This window comes from Aythya marila (assembly GCF_965140915.1).
Source record: "Aythya marila genome assembly, chromosome: Z".
Lineage (NCBI taxonomy): Eukaryota > Metazoa > Chordata > Aves > Anseriformes > Anatidae > Aythya > Aythya marila.
In genome coordinates, this window is record NC_139080.1 from 25,360,495 (window position 1) to 25,384,343 (window position 23,849).

Below are 23,849 nucleotides of genomic sequence, written 5' to 3' on the forward strand. Positions count from 1 at the left end.
GCTATTTTGAATAAGCTTCATTCCCCTGCTTCTACTTTTTCAAGTACTTTCTTCTCTCTCTCTCTCTCTTTCTCTTTGGGGGGTTGGGGTGGCAGGGAGGAGTGTGGAGGGAGTGTTGGGTATGGATATTTGAGGATTACAGCTCATACAACTGTATGTAGTGTTATGTTCTGCAGTGCTTCCTTTCAATCAATTAGCTGCAATGAAACAAGTCAATATTTGCCAGTTTGGAGAGGATACCAAATTATTTAGGGAGACTGTCATAGATCATATTGGTGATTAGAAAATATTACCATGGAAATCCTGGCAGACATAGCTGCAGTCGCAAAGTAATCCCAGTGGCTGTGCCCTTAGTCTTTAGGAATAGCACCTTTGAAATGGCAGGAGCTTTGCAGTGACTAAGTAGAAGAGCAGAATTATGCTAAAGGAGGAGTGAACATATCCTACTTTCAAACTCGTATATGGTGGTGATCAGCTTTAGTTTGCTGAGAAGTTGCAAAGAATTCACAGAAGGTATGCAATGGCAATATACAGGCTGCGTGCCACCCATGTGTGTCAAACATGTCGACACAGTGGCATTTCACCCTAGACCTAACCGCAGTTTCCAGATGCAGGTTGGCCACTGCTGGAGGTTGGGGTTTGAGTGAATCACAGAATCACAGAATCGTCTAGGTTGGAAGAGACCTCCAAGATCACCGAGTCCAACCTCTGACCTAACACTAACCAGTCCTCCACTAAACCATATCACTGAGCTCTACATCTAAACGTCTTTTAAAGACCTCCAGGGATGGTGACTTGACCACTTTCCTGAGCAGCCCATTCCAATGCCTAACAACCCTTTTGGTAAAGAAGTTTTTCCTAATATCCAACCTAAACCTCCCCTGGTGCAACTTTAGCCCATTCCCCCTCATCCTGTCACCAGGCACATGGGAGAACAGACCAACCCCCACCTCGCTACAGCCTCCTTTAAGGTACCTATAACCACCATTACCTCCTGGTGCATTCCTGCATTACCTGCAGGCATTCTGGCAGCCTCAGGTATGTCTGATGGTACTGTGTGGTGCTGATCAATCTGGGCAACAGGCAACAAGTGGAGTGTGGTGCTGGGGGGCACAAGGTAGCGCCTGTGCAGATGGGTTTGCACACATTGGAGGTCTCTCCATTACCTGCGTCTGCTCAAGAACACGGTTTGCGAAGCCTTTTGGCTTGGGTTGGATTCTGTGATCTCACCTCACATGTGCCTGAGACCCAGAAGGGCTGCCAACGAGGACAGGTGAGGGGTAGGATCGTGGATGGTTGGGGCCGCTGGGTTTAACCTGACAGGACAGCTGTGTTTCGAAGGCCACATAGGGCATTTGTGCCTGCATTCGACACGGGCATCGTGGACCTGAGGGAGGCTCAGCGGAGGGGAATGAGGGTAGCCAAGGGAAGACTGTTATACATGGGATTTATTTTTATTTATTTATTTATTTATTTATTTATTTTGCGTTGAGGAACAGACAAGAGGGTCAGGACGAAACGGGATTGTTCCTCTCTGTCATAAATTTCCCCCTGAAAGCGAAAGGACGACACACGAGGCGCTCGTGAAGGAAAACACTTTATTTATGTATGCATGTATGTATGTATGTATGTATGTATTTATTTATTTATTTATTTTAATGTCCGCCCCCCAGGCGGCACCGACCCGCCGCCTCCCTCCACCTCAACACCGCCCCCATCCGCGCTCGGCGCTGGATTGCTCACGCCTCCCCCCCCGGGCGCGGGCGCGGGGCTCGATTGAGGCGGCCTTTCCCTCAGCGCCGTGCCGTGCCGTGCCGGGCCGGGCCGGGCCGTGCCGTGGCGCCGCGATGCTGCGCTGGCTGATCGGGGGCGGCCGCGAGCCGCAGGGCCTGGCGGAGGTAGGGCGGGGGGCGGCGCCGGGGGACCGTTGGGGCCGTTATGGCCGTTAGGGCCGTTGGCGGGGCGGGCGGGCTGGCTGAGCTCGGCCCGGCGCTGCCCGCTGGGTGCCGGTGGGCCAAGCACTGTGAGCCCTGCCCTGGGCTCCCCCTGTCGATAGAGGGTTTGGGGCGGAGGCTCGTTGCTGGTGCAGCCCGGGTGATTTCTGCCCTGCTTCCAGCTTCTCTCCTCGGTTTCTCGTCCGTACGTGGGGCGCTGAGCTCAGGCGTCCCTCACGGTGCCTTCCCTGGGTGTGAAGGAGACGGCGTCGCAGTTCCCTTGTCCCCGAGTCTGCTGGATTTCTTAGGTTGGACTTAACAGGAGTTAATTAGCAGTTACTGGTGTTCTTCTAATGAATCCCTTTGTAAACCAGACGGGTATGAGGAAGCAGTTCTTCAGCTTCTGTACGTGAGCAAGCCATGGCAGTATCACAAGCAGCTTGAAACACCAGTATTTACTTCAACAGAAATTTGAGTTCATACCAGCGTGTTGTGTCAGGAATGGCACTGACCTGTGTCATCAGCCAAAACGCTGTTTGTATTATGGTTGTATTTACCAACTTAGCGTGCAGCATTTCTTAAAAAGAAGACAGGAAATAAATAATAGCATTCTACGCTAGAAAGCTCCACTGGTGTTTGTTCCTCTCCAAAGTTTAAACTTCAGCAGTGTTTTAATTACACAGTCATTTGATAAAGCATGAGCATTAAGCATAATGAGCATGAAGCTGGTAGCAATACTCATTCCATTTGCTGAACAATGGTGTTTTGGTTCTCTGTGAAAAACTGAAAAATAAATATTTGTAAGGATTTGCCCTAAAAATCCTTTTTTGAGTTTTGGAAAATGGTTTCACCTAAAGATAGTCTCTGTAGCCATTCATTCTTTCTGTGCTCTTACAGTATAGATGAGGAAGTCCCAAAGAGTGAGTAGTAGCCTATGGACTGATTATGTTCATTTCATGTGCTACGGCTTCAGTTAGTCAGTCGCGAAGAGGCCAGGTCTGACAGCGTGCTGAGCAAATAGTAACCTCCAGGAAAGGTTTTTGATTTTAAATTCTGGAAACATAAATTTCTCGTTACCCATTTCTTGCTTTACTATGGAATTGAAAATCTTTTAGAGTTAAGCTTCTGAAGCTCTTGAGTTGATGGCCATGATATATGTTGTAAGCTGACTAGCTCAGGTAATGGAAATAGTCTTAACTGCAGCGGCATCCTAGTCCATGTAAGATGGTTTATTGTGCTACGTGGTAAGTACGGAGAGATGCCTATATACTTTCGTACCCATATTTTTTGGTAAGTTGCTTTAGAAAATACAACCTTTAAATGCTTCAAATCGCTAGGTTTATATGAAGCTCTGAAATTAAGTTGAGCATTGTGTTATTTTACCAATTATTGTAGTTGTGATTACAAGTCCTGCATGAAAAACTTCAAGTTGGAAATAGATTCCGTTAGCATCTGAATCTAATTTTTCTCTTCTAAAAACTTGGTATTGCTGCAAGTTCTATTAATAAATAATGTTTACTAAACAGTCTGCTTTAGAGAAAGAATGCACATGTAATCTAACACAAGAAAATACTAATGAGCATCTGAGGAGAGAATGGCTTGTTATGTGAAAGAACTGGAGGAAAAAAATGTTGTTTTGTTGTTCTCTGTAACACATTGCAGCACGGTACCTGTCAATATTCACAGGCATTCTTAGAACAGAATTAAAAAAAAATAAGGTTAGACAGGTTCAAAAGAAGTATCACTGTCTTATAATGAAGAGGAAGAATGCCAGGGTATAGAATTAGGATGTGAATGTTACGAGTTATGACTTTTTCAAAGTAGTGTTGCAATTGTTTTGTGAATTTATATTTCTGTTAGTAAGTGAAGAAATGGAAGTCTTCTAACCACTGCAGTGCTTATGTCAGCTGTTAAGTGCTACTGAGATTTCTCAGAATTTTTAGAATGCTGGAATTCTTTTAAGGGATGTTTTGATTTGCTTTTGACAGCTGAACGCATAGTTTCCATAATTGTCCAACTTTTCTTTATAACTATGAGGACTATACTTGCATTATTCTAAATTGGACCTGCTATTCTCACATAATTGCTTAAAATGAGGAACAGTTGCTTCATGAAATGCATCAGATAACACAAAACCAAGATGAAATCATGAGATCTAGCATTTTGACAACCTCTTCATTTTAAATATAAACACAGATTTCCTTCCTTCCTTATTAATTTTGTCATTCTTAACTTGTGAAATACAGCATCATAGTAACAATACAGAAGCAATAGGAAAAAAAAATATTACTCCTACAAGAAAATATTGACGTTCCTGCAGATATGTTTGTTTCTCATGTAGCATTACTTCTCATTTCTGCTACAGTGTTCAGTAATTGCAGTTTTACCATGTAGTTTCTGTGGATGTCTTTGAATTATAGACAATCCTAGAAGTAAGAAAGGAAGGATAGCAGGAGAGTTCTGCCACTGAGTTTCTACTTAGGTATACCTATATGCATTTAAAAAAAAACCTACGTCTAATAGCAAGTTGTTCCAGAATGCAGAAGACCATAAACACAAAAATATTGTCCTATATTGAAACAAACTGATGATTGAGATTAGCAGAACTATGATACCTTGAAACTGCAGTCCTATACAATGTTTTGTTGACCCTGCCTGGTGATCAGCTTGCTCCAAGTGATTGATAGTACTTTTAATTAATAGTCTAGTTGGGGTAATTGCAGATGCTGTTCTATAAAATGATTAATTGTTCTCTGTATTTTTCTAAGCTGTTGCCTTTGGTATTCCATGAACAGAGTACCAGTGGATGATTTATATATTATGTAACAGAACAGCATTATTCACACTTACTTTCAAGGTATTGGGATAATATAGGATTATATAGAATTTTAAATTTGAATCATAGATGAAAGACATGAGAAGTTCACAAACCTCCCAGGAGGATGTGTAATTTAATGAAAATTTGAATGTGTATGTACAGAGTTCTGAAGTTGGCTCCACAAGATAGCTGGAGCCTAAATTGGATTTTCATGTTGGTGTATCAATGATTAAAGCAGTACAAAATATTTTTTAAACAGAAAATGGTATGTTATGATTTGAAATACATGCTGTAGAAGGATATCATTAACTGGAAATAATAAGAAATGATCCTTTGTAATGATTTTCATTAAAGCAAAATTAAATTTCAGAAACCTAATTTAACTTCACGTATATCTATACACTTAAGTAGGAGTCTAAATGTAGATTGATAAACATTACAAAGACCTGATGAAAATAATTATGTCAGTACAAAATAAATTCGCTTTTTTTTTTTTTTTTTTTTTTAATTTTAGAAATCATCTGTACAGACCATTGGTGAAGAACAAATACAAAATCCTTACACGGAGCTCCTTGTGTTGAAAGGTCATCAAGATATAGTACGATTTCTAGTACAAATAGATGATTGCAGGTATGAAATTGCATTCCAAGTTGTTTTATAACATTCTTTGGAACACTTTGGAGAATACTTATGAAAACATAGACATATTTTTAGTTTTCTGTTTTTGCTGGGGGAGGGTGGGACTGGAATTAAAAAGGCAAGGGGTGAACACTTTTTTTACTACGTTATTACATCTTCTGGCATCTTTTGTAAGTTGTACTTTTATGAGAAGAGAATGTTGATGGAGTTATGCTTCTTGATTTGTTCCAAACAAATGAACTTGTCCAAATGAGCTTTGGACAGCTGTTATTTCACCTTCTTTTACAAAGGAATGTAAACTGCTTTTTTAGTACTGCCTAAAGCTGTGTGGTTGTTATACTTTCTTCTGAAACTCTAGTGCTTAATTCACTTAAGCTGTGGTTGATGAACTTTTTTCTGAAGTTCTCCAATCTTGAAATTTTCAGTGCTTTAATTCTGTGCAGAATGCCTACCTACTAAAATTCAAGATATGTAATATGGCAATTAGACATACCTCCTCCAATTTCCCATTTTTCAACTTGCTGTACTTCTTTGAAACCATACAGTTCATTTGTTTTACTTGTCCAGTTTTTAGCTTTGTGCATTTTTTGTACATTCCCTGACAGTCGTTGTCTGTTCTGTCTTAGTTCCTTGTAACTAGTTACAACATTCCTGCAAATTCTGAGGAAGGAGTCATCTAAAGACTGGAAAACTGATTATGAGACAGAGGTAGTCATTAGATTTACCGTTGTCACTTTGGAAGTGTGACTAGGAGAATGAGATAAGATACTTTTATGTTAGTGTAAAATTAACCTTACATGCTCTCTCATTTAACCTAATCCTGAAAGAGAGAAGATAATTAACTACCTTAAAGTGAGGTTGTGAAGCTTTTAGTCAATAAGCATAGTGACTCTTGTCTGACATGGAAAATTAAATGGAAACCTCTGAGAACTAAGAACATAAGTAGTAGTCAGGAGACTCTTTGTTAAGGAGCCGCAGTAATTTGTTATCTTGTATGGATGAGGAACAAAAGGATATGTCTAACATGCTCTTCAATGTACTACACAAATTTAAACCAAACTCTTAACCATGCTATATCCTCGCAGGATTCTATATCCAGCAGGCTATAACCATGCTATATCCAGCAGGCATTCTGTATAAATATTTATCTACAGGATACATAATTTCCAAGATGTATATAAATTCTGAGCTTTTCAGTTTTTAGTCTTAATGCCATAAACATATACCATAAAAGTTGTATGCATTTCCATAAAATTTATTTTTACATTAAAATAATCCACCAGAAGATTCATGTAAAAATGGAATATTGTTGTGATTTTTCCCACATCCTTCTCTTTTCAGAGAAGTTGCTAAAATAAACTTTCTTCAGATTATACCTTTCTGAAAACAGACAATGAATAATCTGCTTGGTCTTTATTGAAATACCAGAGTATTCTTAGATTGCAGGCATTTTCTGATGTAAAGAAATATTGTACTATTTTGGGCAGCATTGTATGTAACAGGTAAATTATTGAAGCTAAACTAATAGTAATCAGTATCAAGCTAAGGCCTGAATGGCTACATTGAAGATAGGTTATGAAGGAGCATACGGATAAGAAGTAAGTTGCATAGCTGGTTAATATTCTGAGAGTTTGAGGAGTTTAATAGAGTCGCTTCACTGGACAGTAATTCAAAGGTTTATTTATGAAGAATATGGTAGTTTATGGATTGTTAAGCATCTGATAATATTTTTCACTTGGTTCTTTTCAATAAAATTAGTATTGTTACTCAGCTTCTGAAATGTTTTTATTTAGTATCTGCAGCTATTCCATTGTGTGTTTTTTGTCAACTGTTGTAAGCCAAGTTTCACGCTTCAGGTCTTTAGATAATATCATCTTATTGAGAATTTTGCAGAAGGATTTTCTTGTTTTCTCAGTGGCTCAGCTAAAACCAGTGAGTGGAAAATTTTCTCAGATTGGTTTTTGAAGATACTAAATAAATCCTGTATAAATGTAACAGAAAGCTGTTTTTTTTTTTTTCTTCTCTTTTCTTGTACTTTTTGAACATGAAGTGAGGGTTGTATTGATTGGAAGATCACTGAAGAAGGCTAAGCCTCAGCAAGAGTCTTCCAAAAAATGGACTGAGATAAAATTGCATGTAATACTCTAGCATTTGACACATTAAACTAAACAGAGTTCATAAAACATTTTAAGAATAGCTTTCTTGCTTGCTCATTTGACCATTCCTAGCTCTGTCAGGAAGCAGACAAGGTTATAGAGGATGGTGATCATGACTGGAAAAGAATCAGGTGACCCATGAAACGCCACTTTCATGAACAGGGTGTATCTGTAGGATAACAGACTCCACAATATACTTCTATACTTAGACAGAAACCCTAGTTAGGTGAAGAAGAGGAAAAATACAAAACAGGGCTTCATTGAACTTGTGTGCTGATGATTCATACTTGTACCTTCTTTCAAACACCAGTTTTCTCTCAGAATTTGTGAAGTGACACACAGTTCCAACTTTAGTCAAGAAAGGAACTGTAATAAAAGGGGTCTTGCTGAAATGTGAGAGTCTTAATATAGCAAGTTCTTGACCTTGTGACAAAACAAGGTGTAGTTCAGCTAAATGGCAAGTAAAGATAAGAAATTATTGTTATCAGAGATGTGCATGAAAGGTTGTTTTTTGCTTGGACCTTTTTAAAGAGACATGATTGGATGTAAAATAAAAGATGTGGGAAAAGTACAGTTGGCACTTTTTAACAAAAAAAATGAGGAAAGGAAGTGGGGTGGAAGGGAATGCAGCTTTATGATAGAAAACTTAATCTTTCAGCAAATTTCACAAACATCATAACTGCAAAGTAAGAGTCTAAAAGAAAGGACTTTTTTCAGTTAATGAAACCATTCACAGCTACATAAAAAAAAAAATGTAGTTGATATAACTTCATGACTTTCTTGCATACAATACACATCTTAGTTATCGGTGTCTTAACTGTTCAACTCTTGTCAAAGGCTTAAAACAAAAGGAAAAAATAGAAGGCACATGTATTTGCAACTAACAACTGAATTCAATTTTCTGTGGAAGATTTTACTTCTGGTTTAAGGTTTCTTAACGCATATTACATCTTTACTGGGAAAGCTGATATGTTTGCTACAGCTTCAGTGTAGCTGTGGCGTTGATAAAGATGCAAATGTAGGAAGATACTTACAGATACTCACTCCAGCTTGGGGAAAAGATTGAGTTTAGGTCAGATTCTGTTAATGTGAATTTAGCAGTCATAACACTAAAAATAAAATTACTATTTTTCAATTCTGTGGTGCACTCTTCAGCTGCATTTTTACCAAAAGCTACATTTAGCACCAAAAATGTAGGTCCTTTGCAAGTTTCTTAAGCCACTTGTGTCATAGTAGAAACTTGGCTCCTCTATTCCTGTGCTGAACTCAACCTGTGATTTGTAATTTCTTTGATGTCTTGCAGTCAGTTGGCTCTGACTGGTAGTATTTGGTTTTAAGGTGTAGTGTTACTGAGTATGTAAGATCTATCATTAATAAACAAGAGAATTGGTTCTGTAAAGTGGACTTCTATTTATAGTAATATGTCTTGCAATTCTTAAACTTTGTTCTTTATTAAGTATGTGTTGACATTATGTCCCGACTTCAAGATTTGAATTTAAAAACTAGAAACTAGTTGGGATCTATGGATATATATTTATGTATTTATTCTTTATATCAGAGTACAATACCATATAAATATTATTCTATAAATATTTTTCTTATGTAGCTGTTTTTCTTCTGTTCCATTACATTATTCTGTATTCAGTATTATTTTTTTTTTCCCCCCCTTATCAGGTTTGCATCTGCAGGGGATGATGGAATCATATTTCTGTGGAATGCTCAGGTTGGCTTTTTTTTGGGGGGGGGAAGGGTAGCATGGGTGTTTCAGAAAGGGTAAAGGTTGAGGAGTTAGAATTGCCTACTAGTGAAAAAGAACTGCGGTATGGTTTCAAATCAGAACTGCTATTTGAAAATGTAAAAGTTGGAGGGAGTCTGTCATCACTTGCAAAGAAGAGCTAAGAAAGTAAATGTGAGAAAAAAATTAAAAATTAAAGTGTATTGGGAAGGCGTAACGTTTTTACAGATACCAGGGATGAAATATGGACATGAAAGCAGAAGTATGTATAGTATGTATGAATTTGTGACTAATGCTTCATTTAAAATGTCTTGGGTCTTCACTGTAAATGTGAAGATGCTGAACGTGGAAACAATAAATATGTAGCAAGGTCCCTGGGCTCACAAGGCTTATGTATCTATTTTAATTTTAACTATCTCTTAGAAGCTTTATTTGCAATAACTGTTTGCAGTATAACTGAAGAGACTAAATGGAGAGCTAATGCAAAACTGCATTGGAAAGACATCAAAGTCCGTGAAAGTTAAACATTTCACATAGTGCCAAAACCAGGCCTTACTTGCTTGCAGTGATAAAAATCTTATTATAGTTTTTGAAAACCTTCTAAGATAAAAGAATTATCATGGAAAATGTGCTGTGAGTATGATAACCACCTTTGTACTCCTCTGCTCTATGTCTCCATATCATTGACAAAATTACTGAGAAGGGATGAGCATTAGTCTTACACAAGGAGTCTTAGTATGCAAGCTCATTAGGATGCTCATTAGGAAATTGAAAAGGGGGGCATAATGTACTGACTAAACTGTAAATATCAAGCATCCTAGTTAAGGAAGACAGAAATCTCAGATTGTAAACTTTTGTGGAAACATTCTGAAGAATTTATGTTACATGGTCGTGTAAATTTAAAATAAGGAAGGAGGAACTGGAAACTCTTTGTCTCTTTTGAGTGGTTTCTGTTAGTGCTTTGCTGAAGGCCTCTTATGATTCTGCAATTTGGAAAAGGAGATAATTTCTGAATATTCAAACACGTATGTGAGTATATATGTACTTAGAGATGTCAGCAGTTTATAGATGTAGAACTCATTTAGGAACAGAGTTCTATTTCCTGGTTCTGTAGGATCTTCATTACATTTTTGTTTAAACAAATCTTTCTGTAGTTTTAATTTAAAATTTAATTTAATTTAATTTAATTTCTTTACACTTCTGTGTTGTAACTACCCTGTATTTTAGTTGCATGATTGAAGCACCAATATGCTTCTGAATATTTGTTAGGTTCTGCTATCTAACTAAATGGAGCAGAAGTAGCTGCAAACCACCAGCGTAAAACTATAGATAATGTAAATAAATCTATCAGCAAATTGACAGTACTGCGCTTGCTGTAAAGGTAGATTAACTTTTTCAAATAAGTTAAAAATTACTTTTTCTAAGAGAGGCTTTGTCAAAAAATCAGAATTACTATAGTATTGGTTAAATAGGATGAATGGCCAGTATTTCCATTAAAGTGAAATTAGTATGATATACAGTTTTTTAAGTGCTTCCAGAGACTTTTTACACTTATGGTAACTTTTATTATGTAGCACTATTTGTATTTATACTTAATATGTTGTTAAGGTAAGATCTTGAAGTGTGTCAAAGGTCTAGTGAAGAATTAAATCCACACTTGATTGTGAAATTGGGATATTAGACTCCTAGAAGTTCTTGCTTTCAGAAGTAGTTTGGCACCTATGTCATGTGTTACAGTAGGTATTTTCCAAATTTTACCCTTAATTTCCTCTGTTTTTATGTTTCAGACTGGAGAGAAACTTTTTGAACTTCATGGACATACACAAAAAATTACAGCTATAGCTCCATTTTCTTCATCAGATGCTTCCAAAGAAAAAAGTAATTTGATTTTAACAGCATCAGCTGATAAAACAGTTATTGTATCCTTAGATCTGGAGAGGATTAAAAAAAAAATGTTTTTGTTTGTTTGTTTTTACTGCTAGCATTGACACAGGCTGCAGGTTGTTTAAATTTATTGGCTGATAATATTCAGTAGGTATAATTGCGGCTAGAAGAATTCTAGTGCAATCTAATCAGATGTAAGCCCTACTAGAATAATGATCCATGGTCATGAGAGGCCATTATTAATTTGTAATTTTGGCCAAATATTGAAAAGGCTATCAGGATTTGTAAGACTGTCTCCCCACATTCTTATATCCCAAACTTTCATTTAATTAAGAACGCAGCAGTTACATTTATAGTATATAATATTGTTTTGGCTTCCTTAATGAATTAAGTCAGGTTTGGGACTGCACTACTGGCAGACAGGTTCAAAAAGTGTCATGTTTCCATTCTACAGTAAAGGTAAGCCAAGGAAACCCTAGACTGGTCAGTCTGTTGTGTGCAATCGTTTCTGTATGGATCGTGAGACATATGGGCAGGTGCATTAAAATGAGCAGCAGTATTTGGTTTAAGTGAGTGACTTAGTGAATGACTGAGAATTAGGCACAAATTGTAGTTTCTTTTTGGAACTCTTAGTACCTTGATTTTCTTTTTGAAAGTCTATAGAATAAAGGTCATTTTATGGCTTAGTTTTGTTACTGGATTGGATAAAGCAACCTACAGTCAAACTAGTTCTTGAATGCTGTTAGAAAGATTCATTGAAAAATTAGGTTTTGCATTGTTGCTGGAAAAAAAGCAATGTGTAGTTAATTCTTTACTTCTCAAGAAATTAACACTTTAATACTGCATTTCTTAGTACTTACAGCTTTATTCCACTAAAGATCATGATAATTTCATTGAAAAATTCCCTGTAGAACTTTTGCAGGGGACATATATCTGATTTTTGTTCTGCAGTGTTTGACAGTTCTTCAAAGACTGGATGTATGGTTGTCTGGAGGGAGTGATCTATGTGTTTGGAACCGAAAATTAGATCTCTTGTGTAAGACCAGTCATCTTACTGATGCAGGTAAAAATGTAAATGACTCATTATAGCTGTTAAAGTGCAAGTAAAATGGATCTGTATAATGATGCAAAACCAACTTGACAAATTCTCTTTAATTCTAATGATAACATTATGTATTAGAGCCTCTTTTTTTTTTTTCAAATGTCAAACTCAGCCATTTCAAAATTAAGACTGCTTTTAATCTCCTGTGCTGTGTGAATTTTAGAGTATGTCAAATCTCAGTAACTGTAATATTTTACAATTTTATAACATTGTATTTATAATATTTTACAATAATGTGTGTTCCGATTAACTTGGTATATTACAGACCTTAGTTACTGATTTATACATGCTTGCTGTAGTGGGGGGTGATCCTTTGCTTGCTTTCTCTGGGAAGGAGAGAAATTAATATTTCTACTGTGGTAGTATCAGTACCTTTACTTTAATAATAACTTTAATAAGTATACTTATTAAAGTTTAGCTCTGCATGTGTTTAGAGTCTCAATAATTACCACAGTATCCTTAATATTGGCTGTATTAGGACATAGACATCTCAGCCCTACTTAAAATAAAAAGATTATTGGTTCCCAGCTTCCACTCCTATTTCAAGTTCAGTGTTCAGAATTCTGCTATATTCTGGACCAAACCTCCTGCCTCTGCCTCCATGTGAGGTAATCTATTCACTTCCAGTGCTGTTTGACTTAGTGAGTTATGTTTTTATTCTGTTAATAACTTCTGATGTATCAGTTAACTGTATTTTATTCTGGTCAATAAATACAATAAATGTTTTCTCCCTTTTCTTTTCTTTTTTTTTTTTTTTCAAAGGTATTAGTACTTTGGTTGAATTGCCTAAAAATTGTGTTGCGGCTGCTGTTGGCAAAGAACTAAGTGAGTATATTGCTTTTATGTTAAGTCTTCATGTTCCTCTGTCATTGACTGTTCATCAGAGATATCTGTAAAGAGCACACTGCTGGAATTGTATTGGACAAGTGAGTGGTACCAAGGTGCGATTAGCGATCTTCCTCCTTTTCCCCTAATGTGACAATAAAGCAGACAGTACTGATCTCCTTCAGGAATTTCATTGAGATCTGCCACGATAATTTTTTTCTCAATTCTTTGTTCCTACTGTTAAAGTCATCTGTCTAGATCTGATTGTGGATATCAACATTTGTCCTGGAGAAAGTTTGCAACTCGTTTTCAGAGCTGCTAAATACTAGGCTTCCCTACAGCCTCTGTATCCCAAGATCAAGACCGTGCAATATTGCCAATGAAATAATATGCAGACCTATAATGAGACAATGTGATAGTTTCTGATGTTCACTTAGGAGACAGGCTTTTCTAGGTATGCAAACACTAAATCATCTGCTAGCTGTTGGTAGGGAGTTTCTTACTAAGAGTATTTTATGAAAGTATTGAAATTTCAAAATATAGAAAAGGTTTCAAGAGAAAAAGCATAGCACTGAGTTCACAAAACAGTAGATAAAAATTCTGATCAAAGAATCAGGAGCAAATTAAAAATGGTCTTCTTGTATTTAGACTTAGGTATACAATGTAAACTTCCTTCTGAAGTTCCCATAGATCTTCAGAAATGCCCTTGAGTTAGCATAAAGAAATATCAAGACTGGTTAAAAGAAAGTCTTAATCCCTGGAAGTTTTGTTTGCCTCATTAGATACTGTTGCGTATTTTTGAATAATAGTTTTCAGTCAGATAAGTCTTAAAGACAAATATTTCTCTTTTGGCTTACGTATCAATAAAGCTATCTAACGCTTTTCACTTCTGCTTTCTACAACTTCTGATGTTGACCAACTTTCTCAATTTCAAAGTTGCTAGGTTAAAATGTTTTATTCTACAGTGGCTGTAACTAGAGACCTGAAGAATAACACTGTAATAAATTATTCCAATTTTGTGTGTTATAAGAAAAGCAGTTAAAGAGATGGTCATAAGTAGCTTTGCAGATCTTGCACTGACTCATTTTTAATGTTCATTAATTTGAGTCTGTCTGAAAATGATGTGTTTTACTTAAGCCTATCTATATTTTACTCTGATAAATGATAAAGCTTACTTAGACAATTTCTCTCTATCTTGGAAGTCATTTTTAGGTTGATTGCTTCCAGTGATAAGTCTGAAGGTTGGAATATCCTTGAAGTAAAACGCCTTGTTGACCATCATGACAACATCTTGTCATTGGTCAGTGTCAATGGTAAGAGGGGTTTTACAGTATTACTTGTTCTGTTAGTTAGCGGTGGGATATTTCAACTATGCAGTTTTCGTTGGGACCAAACAAATAACTGTAACGAAACTTCAAAAATAGTAGCTGAACCTTCTGTGTAGCTGTGAAGGTAGTGAAATGTGAAAATATAACGGCTTTATTTAAGGATTAATGGTGAAATGAAGCCAGGAAGGTTATGATTCAGAAAAAGCTCAAAAGATAAGCAGATATAGGCTGGCACCTAGGTACATTATTTACAAGCTTTGGAAGATGGTGGTGCAATCTGTGCTGCTCATCATGGCAGATCTGAAGCTCTGTCTAGGCAAAGACTGGAGGTACCCATCCCTTTTACTTTGTTGTCTCCTCTGTTTGTTTTTTTTTATGTTTTTTTTTTTTTGGAGTTCCCTCTGAGCCCAGGACAAAGTATTCCCACTGTGATAGAGAGTGGATATTTGTCCTTTGTCTTCTTTTGTTGGCCTGTCTGTTGCATGGGATCTGTGGTATAGAGATTGTAAGAAGCTGGAAAGAAGAAAACTTGGATTCAGTTAATAATGGGCAGAAAAAGACAATATTCTACCTGTTTTAAGTATTCTGAAGCAATTCCTTTCCATGTGTGATTAAAAAAAAAACAAAACAAACAAAAAAAAAACAGAACAAAACATGAGCAGTTATTTCAGTCTTTCCATGAATTCATCTGTTTCGTTTCTCATTAGTGTTTCTGGTTGAGGCTGAGACATGGTTTGCTGTGTCTGAGAGGTACTGATAAACTTATCCAATGAATAGAAGGTTTTTACATATAGGCAGCATGAATTTCAAATATTTGTACACACTTCTGGTGGTGATCCTTGCTTTTGCCATACTGTGCCTTGTGTCTGATAAATATTCTCTATGGTAGTTAAAATTTTACAGGAGAGATCTCATCTCCTTTTGATCACCTAAGCTATTCTAAGTGATCAAATGAGTATCTTCTCAAAGAGTGAGAACAAACTCAGTTTGTTCTGTCAGTTACTAACTGTACATTTTATGTAGCTTCACTCTTAACATGAGCTCTCTTACTCTACAGGGTTCTGACGTTGTGTGAAATGGATGTATTATTTTATATAGTATGATTTCTGTGTGTTTCTTTTTTTCCCCTATAGATTTGACTTTTGTGACAGGTTCACATGTGGGTGAGTTAATAGTTTGGGATGCAATTGACTGGACAAAGCAAGCTTCTGAGTGCAACTTCTGGGACTCCTCTGTCCATCCAGATTCACAGACAGAAATAAAGTTATCCCAAAGTCCAAATGAAACTTCAGTTCAACACTTAACATGTGATGAGGAGGTAAAAAGCTTTAAACTGAGTATACTATTTCAAGTGAGCTAGCATGACCTTACCATAGAAATCTGAGTGCTTTGCATTTTTAGTTTGGTTGTTGTTCTAAGTAACAGAAAAAAGCTTCTTTAAAATGTACACAGCTGTATTTATGCAATCAGCAGTTTTTATACAAAATTTTAATCATTGAGGTAACTGAAGGTTGTAAGGTGCAGGTGGTGTTGGAGCTAACATAACAGCTTTTTTGACTAACAAATGAAAATTTATTACCTGTTTAAAGTACCACTAGAAAAATAAGAGAATGCGTTGCAATGGCATATGTATTTTGTGTGCCATGATTCTGAACATGCAGCTTCCAAAATAATGCATCTCTTGAACAGTTACAGCTAAGAGCACTGTGGAATGAATCAAAGAATTGGCATGTGCAGGTGTACAGAAGTAAATAAATATCACTGCTTTTGTTCAGGCAGGCTATACTTAATTGGGAATAGCACAAAGATGGGTCCAAAATGTATTAGTCTCCTGTAATCATACTTAGGAGTTGTCCTAGGAGTGTTCAGTCAGAATACTCAGGCAGAACCCAGTTATTGTGCAGCGGTATTGTTGCTTCAGCAGTAAAATTCTTGGATTATTTATGTTTGTGAAATGTACCAACTATTAATGGGAAAAGAAAAGATGTTTCATTGTTGTGGTACAGTGGAATTCTGTTCTGGAGCCTGTATGTGCATTACTGAGTAATTATTAAGAAAGAAATTCCTGGAAATAGATTCAAAGATGTGAGCTAAAACAGAATAAAAGCTGTGGAAAAGCCCCAACATAGTCTGAGGGCCAAGTAGTCACTTGAGGTACTTGTATGTTTATGAAAAGAGGGTTCCCCCCCCCCCCCCCCCCAAAAAAAAAAAAAAAAAAAAAAAGAAAAAGAAACATTGAATGGGGATGAGGGAAAGTAAGTGTAGTTGTCTTTAATGTCTTTAAAGGTAGGATTTCCTGTTTTTTTTTTTTTTTTTTTTTTTTTTTTTTTTTTTTTTTTTGTGGGTGCTTTAGTCCTGAAAGAGTAAACGTCAGTCCTGTTCATGAGAAGTTCTGTGATTGAGCTTCATTCAAACCATTGACTCATTGCTTGAAAGCTACACAAGATAGGGTCTACGAGGGAAAAGGAATTTTGAGAAGTAGTTCAGAAGTAGTTAAGAACATTGAATGGGATGGAAACTGAGGTTATTGAGGACTTTCTTGCATTCGTGGAACTGAACTAAACACAAATTGCTGCAGAATTTCAGACTACATGAAGGAAAGGTGGTACTACATCCTGAAAGAGAATGTGCATTTAGGGGAGATCTGTCTGTCAAGGTACCTTGTTGGCAGGCGTGGTAGTTAGGTAGATAGAGAAGAACTTGTTTCATTTGTTACTGGGCTTGTAGGCATAGCATCATTCAGAAGGAAATGGGTTGGTAAAGGTTTGGCAATACTGAGGAGTGTATCTGCTATCCTAATATGTATATGTGTGTTTTTAACTTCCCAGTTAAGATCAGTTTACAGTTCATTTCTTCCTCATCTGTTATTTTCATGGGGTTGAACATGGCCAGGGTTTTGCCAAGGTTTGTGTAAAAAGAAACATGATCTGTGAAGAGCACCTTTTCAAGAGTTAAAATGTTATATAAAACTAAAGAACCTGTCTCAAAGTGGAAGACAAAAGGAGAAAAGGCTGAGATGTAGGAGTGAAAGAGTGATGTGGAAAGGACATTGAATTGACCTTTTCACAAAACTAGGAAAAGAATAAAAATGGGGTTAGCATTTTCTCCTTGATTTGTCAGAATGCTATTAGAAATCTGTGCTTAATTTCAGAGGTATCAGATCTCCCAACACGGGTGTACATGAGAAGAAAAATGTAATTGGACAGAGCATTGAGCTATTGTATGTTCAAAGTTGCACTTTGTTGTGCTTTGCTGAAGGAGAGCATTGAATGTAAAATCCTTCCAGCTCTTCACAGTATTGTAATACCTTTCTGTGAGAGAGTTCTTTTTCTACACTTCTCTTAGTGGAGCCCATGCCCTTGGGCAAGACTCCTGTGTGAACCTCCAGATAAATTAAAAAAAAAAAAAAAAAAAAAAAGCCAAAACCACAGAACAGCTTCCTGAATTCTCAGGAATTTCTGTGATAAAACAAGAGTTTGTCAAAACATTGATTGTTATTTTAATATAAGAATGTTTAATTGTAGAAATGTTTTAATATATTGGTATTCTTGGTTTCTATTTATACTGTAAAGTATAAGATGAAAATACAGAAATGAAATAATTGCGTAGAATGTAGATGGGTTTCTCTCATTTCCACAAAAAAATCTATATTTTTTTTCTATAACTTGTTTCTGTAAGTCATAAAGCAGTAACATGAGGACAGAAACTAGCCAGATAATGTTGACAAGATGACATCATAGCACTGCTGGAAATCAATAACATGCAGGGTGATATTTCAGTGTCTGTTTTTGTAAGTTGTTCCATTGAATTTTCTTTCCAGTGTGTGTTTGCTGCTGTTGGGAAAGGCATATACGTATATAATCTTCAAATGAAGCGTGTGATTGCCTGCCAGAGAACTGCTCATGACTCCTCTGTACTGCACATTGAGAAGCTTCCAAACAGGTACAAGTCATGATACGTTTTATCATGCAATAAAGAAATGCAAAATTTGGAAGGGTGGCTAGATACAGTCTGCAAAGCTGCATATAATTTCTAGGGCAGGGACTTGATCTTTAGTTTGATCTGTTTTCATAATGTAGAGCTTGTTGATCTGTTTTTGAAAATAAATAATTATAATTCAATGTGAAACAACTCTAATCTATGCTTGATGCACAGACTGTAAGTAAAATGTGTTGGCTATTTGCAAATCAGACTCAAACACACTTTTGTCTGCATTGTGAAAGTACAGCTTAACGTCATGTTGCTTCTACAAAGCAAAGACCTATGGCAGATTCAGAAAATATTTTTCATTTAATATTTCAGCACTGTCTAAATGTTTTAACACAAAATAATAACTTCAAGCCTTTGTTCATTAGTGTTGAATTTCTGGCTTGAACTTATTTGTGACAGCTAAGTTAGAAATTCGTGAAAATGAAATGAACAACTTGTTAATAATCCAATCGTAGTATTTTTAGATCCTTTTATAGTCTTGTTCTATGAAGCAAAAATGTAGTAGAAGCTAAAAATTAGGGTCTTGATCTTGTAAATGCATGTACTATTCTATATTGTTTATATGTAACGAAAAGGACTTTTTTGTTATTTTTCCATATGTAAAAAATATGGTTTTGCTTAGTGAAAGTCAGTCTGTGTGCCTTTGTTTGCAGAGTCTAGATGTGTATTTCATTTTAGAGTGGTACTTATTTTTAAAAATGTGTTTTAAAATGTGTTTATTTTCCACCTATTTTGCAAGTTCATTATGTTTTGTCCTGTTACAAATAGTTTATTTTGTATGGAACATCTGGATGTCCTGCTACATAGGAGAGACACCTGACAAACTTCCTGTGTCTTTTATAAAAACTTCACCAGGTGACTTGTGCAGATAAGTATCCATGCTAGTGTTGCTTATCAACTGTTTTGACAGGCAGCTGATATCCTGTTCAGAAGATGGCAGTGTTCGCATTTGGGAGCTCCGAGAAAAGCAGCAGGTGCCAGCTGAACCAGTCCCAACAGGTTTGTCTATAGTGGGGCTGGGAGGTGGGGTGAAAAGAGCATTTAGAAGAGGAAAAGCAGGGAACTCTATACAGGTGTAGAGAGGCTTCTGAAGGCTTTGCAAGAAGCGATAAAGTCAATATGTTCAAACAACTGAGACAGGTGTGGGAGGGAAACTAGAGAAGACATCAGGCATACAAGCCCTCCAAGGTCTGATTTGAGAATTTAGAAGGTCCTCTGAAGCAGTTATGGGCCATAAACCTTATCTAGGGTTTCCTGTTGTATTAGCTGGTGAAAAATTATTACGTCTCCTTGGAAACTTTGATCCACTTCTGCTTGTACTGGGTACCCTACCAGGCAAGAGTAAGTAGTTGCAAGATCTTAAGAGGAAAGCTAAAGGCAAACTTGAAAATGAGCAGCCGACACACACACACACACAAATTCTCCTTGAACTTGCAGGGACATTGGCACTCACTTGGAGACTGTACCCAACCTCACTTGCATTCTAGTTGCAGTCGTCAGGGCTACTTGCTATTATTTTAGGAAGCAGTTTTCCTAAGCATAGGCACTGCTTGCTTAGTGCTTGCTTCTCTTTGACCAGGCCAGCAGCTTCCCTTGGTACTGGTAGTTGTGGGTTTGGAGAGGTGGTCTGTACAACATAATTGGTATTAAGGATTGGGAACAGTAAGGAGCTATTTTCTCATGGATTATTCTCATAGAGTGTAGAATAGTTTTGAGAAGGGACCTTAAAGATCATGTAATTCTAACCTCCTTTCCATGGGCAGGGACACCTCCCAGGAAGGGACCAGGTTACTCAGAGCCCCATCCAACCTGGATTCTCCCTTCTCAAATATTTTTATTAGAGCTGTGAGTGATTTTGGTGATGTATTTAGTCTGCCCGGCTGTTCATGTGCTGGGGCACAGATAAGTGTTTTCTTGTGGAATTATCTGAAGGAGAAGTCAGTGGACAGTTTGTACAAATGAACAATACCAGAAACTTACTTGCTACCTCTATGCAGTAATCAACGCATTAGTGCAGGACATGCAGGGAAAAGATTGGCACGTCTTGTCCCTCTTCTGAGGACAAGAGACAGCTAGTCAATTTAGGAAGACAGAGCATTATGGTCCTGCATCTGCCTTCCCTGAATAGTTAGTTCATTTAAGCATTTCCTGTTTTTCCTGCTAAATGCACATATCATCTTGTTCAGATGAGTAGTTTAATATTTGCCATATTGCAAGTAAGAACAAGAGTCAAAGTACCTATGCTTCCCTCCACCCTCAGGATGAATAACTCTGATGCAGAAATGCTGTGCAGTAAAATGCTTCTGTTATTTTGCCATGCAGACTGTCCTGCTTTTAGATTTTAACTGACTCCCATAGTTCTCTTCTTAGCTAGAAGATACACATCTTACGTGATTTTTTTTTTTTTTTCCAAAATAAAAGCTGTTTCTTCCCCTCCCAACCCCCAGGATTTTTCAACATGTGGGGATTCGGAAGGGCAAACAAACAGGCAAACCAAGCTGCTAAGAAGACACAGGAGAACACAACTATGCATTTTTTGGAGCTGGTTGGTGATTTGATCGGTCATTCATCAGCTGTGCAGGTTGGTCAGCTTTAGTAAGAAGAAGAAAAAGTGAATTCCATTTACTGATGTAATTTTCAAAATATTCCGTAAGCAGCTGTAACTTTTCGGCTGTCTGGCTCTGGAGGCTGGGAATATGTTTGTCACACTGTGGAGTTGTGTGGGATAACTGGGTTTTAGGTCCTTCTAACTTCACCAGAAACGAGGTGACCAGTAAATGTGCACATTGGTTATGTGGTATATATAGCACAGTGTGAAAACAGTAAATTACAGTTCTAATGAGAACTCAAACAATGACTGATGCGTGAGGATTGTGTCTATAGGTGTACGTGTAAAAACCACAGAAAATCTGGTGGCATATTGTTTTTTTTTGTAGTCTGCAAACACTACAACTGGGAACTGTATGTTTGTTCCAAATTTCATCTTAAGTTTGCAATCTAAACATAGGCTTATAGAAAAATGAAAACTATTCAGGAATTTTAGCCTAATGTGGCATTTCATGACATCTCAAACATACAGAAAGTATATGCTATAATTTTGGATACCTAATGTTCAAACAGAACCATTTCAGATACATGTACTTGTTTAGTCCAGCTTTACACTGAATGTTTAAGCCAGCTGACAATATCATGTGAATACCATGCTAATAGTAATGGTTTTCTTGCAGATGTTCCTGTACTTTGGTGAACTGGGACTGGTTACATGCTCTGCTGACCACCTCATTATCTTGTGGAAGGATGGTGAACGGGAATCTAGACTACGGAGTTTAACGTTATTTCAAAAATTGGCACAGAATGGTGATTTGCAGCTCAAATTTTAAATAGCTTGAATACAGGCTAAATATCCATAAACTGGATGTGCATTAAATGTGAGTGTAAAGGAAACTCTGAGCTACTGGAAATGTGACTATCAATAAGGTTTACACTTAATGTCATGTATTATATTGGAATTTTTATGGCTACTACTCTTCTCAAAGGAGAATTTTGCATGTTGAAACTTACTTGGCTTTATCTGTCAGCAGAAATGGTGTTCCCTTAAACGACTGAAGATAACGACAACTCATTAAATAGTTTCTAGTATTATTCCTAATGTTTAAAAAATTCATGGGTGGATGTCAAAATTAAGAGTTGTTAAAAATACTTAGCTGGGTGATAACTGAAGCAGCTGGAGCTATTCCACAGTGCTCTGTGTGGAAAAGAGGCACAAGAATGAACGGAAGGCTTTCTGCTTTTTTTTTTTTTATTTACCCTGAGCTGGTGGAAGGGGGTGGGGAGCAGAATGTGGTCCTCATAATCCATGAGGCAATGGTTGTTGACCTGCTACAGCAGTTGGATGTACGCAAGTCGATGGGGCTGGATGGGATCCACCCGAGGGTACTGAGAGAACTGGCAGAGGAGCTGGCCAAGCCACTGTCCATCATTTATCAGCAGTCCTGGCTATCGGGGGAGGTCCCAGTTGACTGGCAGCTAGCAAATGTGACGCCCATCTACAAGGGCCAGAGGGCAGACCCGGGAAACTACAGGCCTGTCAGTTTGACCTCAGTGCCAGGGAAGCTCATGGAGCAGATCCTCCTGAGAGTCATCACACGGCACTTGCAGGGCAAGCAGGCGATCAGGCCCAGTCAGTATGGGTTTATGAAAGGCAGGTCCTGCTTGGCGAACCTGATCTCCTTCTATGACAAAGTGACACGCTGGGTGGATGAGGGAAAGGCTGTGGATGTGGTCTACCTTGACTTCAGCAAGGCTTTTGACACCGTCTCCCACAGCATTCTTCTCAAGAAACTGGCTGCTCATGGCTTGGACTGGCGCACGCTTCGTTGTGTTAGAAACTGGCTGGATAGCCGGGCCCAAAGAGTCGTGGTGAATGGAGCCAAGTCCAGTTGGAGGCCGGTTACTAATGGCATTCCCCAGGGCTCAGTACTGGGGCCAGCCCTCTTACATATCTTTATCGATGATCTGGATGAGGGGATCGAGTGCACCCTCAGTAAATTTGCAGATGACACCAAGATACATGCATGTGTCAATCTGCTCAAGAAGGCTCTGCAGGAGGATCTGGATAGGCTGCACCGATGGGCTGAGGCCAACTGCATGAAGTTCAACAAGGCCAAGTGCCGGGTCCTGCACCTGGGGCGCAATAACCCCAAGCAGAGCTACAGGCTGGGAGAGGAATGGTTGGAGAGCTGCCAGGCAGAGAAGGACCTGGGAGTGATGGTGGATAGTCGGCTGAATATGAGCCAGCAGTGTGCTCAGGTGGCCAAGAAGGCCAACAGCATCCTGGCTTGTATCAGGAACAGTGTGACCAGCAGGGCTAGGGAGGTGATCGTCCCCCTGTACTCAGCTCTGGTGAGGCCACACCTCGAGTACTGTGTTCAGTTTTGGGCCCCTCGCTACAAGAAGGACATCGAGGTGCTTGAGCGGGTGCAGAGAAGGGCGACGAAGCTGGTGAGGGGCCTGGAGAACAAGTCCTACGAGGAGCAGCTGAGGGAGCTGGGCTTGTTCAGCCTGGAGAAGAGGAGGCTCAGGGGCGACCTTATTGCTCTTTACAGGTACCTTAAAGGAGGCAGTAGTGAGGTGGGGGTTGGTCTGTTCTCCCATGTGCCTGGTGACAGGACGAGGGGGAATGGGCTGAAATTGTACCAGGGGAGGTTTAGGTTGGATGTTAGGAAGAACTTCTTTACTGAAAGGGTTGTTAGACATTGGAACAGGCTGCCCAGGGAAGTGGTGGAGTCACCATCCCTGGAGGTCTTCAAAAGACGTTTAGATGTAGAGCTTAGGGATATGGTTTAGTGGAGGACTTGTTGGTGTTAGGTCAGAGGTTGGACTTGGTGATCTTGGAGGTCTCTTCCAACCTAGATGATTCTGTGATTCTGCTTTATGTA

General features: G+C 38.1%; 1 protein-coding gene across 1 annotated transcript; it reads left to right on the forward strand.

Annotated features, from left to right (window-relative positions):
- The first annotated feature begins 1,777 nt into the window (after window positions 1-1,777).
- Window positions 1,778-23,154, forward strand: WDR41 (WD repeat domain 41). The gene is made up of 13 exons (XM_082783014.1): window positions 1,778-1,898; window positions 5,267-5,382; window positions 9,222-9,270; window positions 11,070-11,201; window positions 11,563-11,625; window positions 12,118-12,229; window positions 13,031-13,093; window positions 14,296-14,406; window positions 15,555-15,739; window positions 18,242-18,363; window positions 19,322-19,410; window positions 20,859-20,992; window positions 21,639-23,154. Exons 1-13 carry the CDS (start codon window positions 1,848-1,850, stop codon window positions 21,789-21,791), a joined length of 1,380 nt encoding a protein of 459 aa, XP_082639140.1. The 5' UTR covers window positions 1,778-1,847; the 3' UTR covers window positions 21,792-23,154.
- The last annotated feature ends 695 nt before the right edge of the window (window positions 23,155-23,849 follow it).

What these genes read in the sequence shown, in the direction of transcription:
- WDR41 (XM_082783014.1), top strand. Translation starts at nt 1,848, where the DNA reads ATGCTGCGCTGGCTGATCGGGGGCGGCCGCGAGCCGCAGGGCCTGGCG. An exon ending in GTTTCCATTCTACAGTAAAG is followed by an intron (nt 11,626 to 12,117) that starts GTAAGCCAAGGA and finishes TTTGTTCTGCAG; the next exon opens with TGTTTGACAGTTCTTCAAAG. An exon ending in AGCTGAACCAGTCCCAACAG is followed by an intron (nt 19,411 to 20,858) that starts GTTTGTCTATAG and finishes CCCAACCCCCAG; the next exon opens with GATTTTTCAACATGTGGGGA.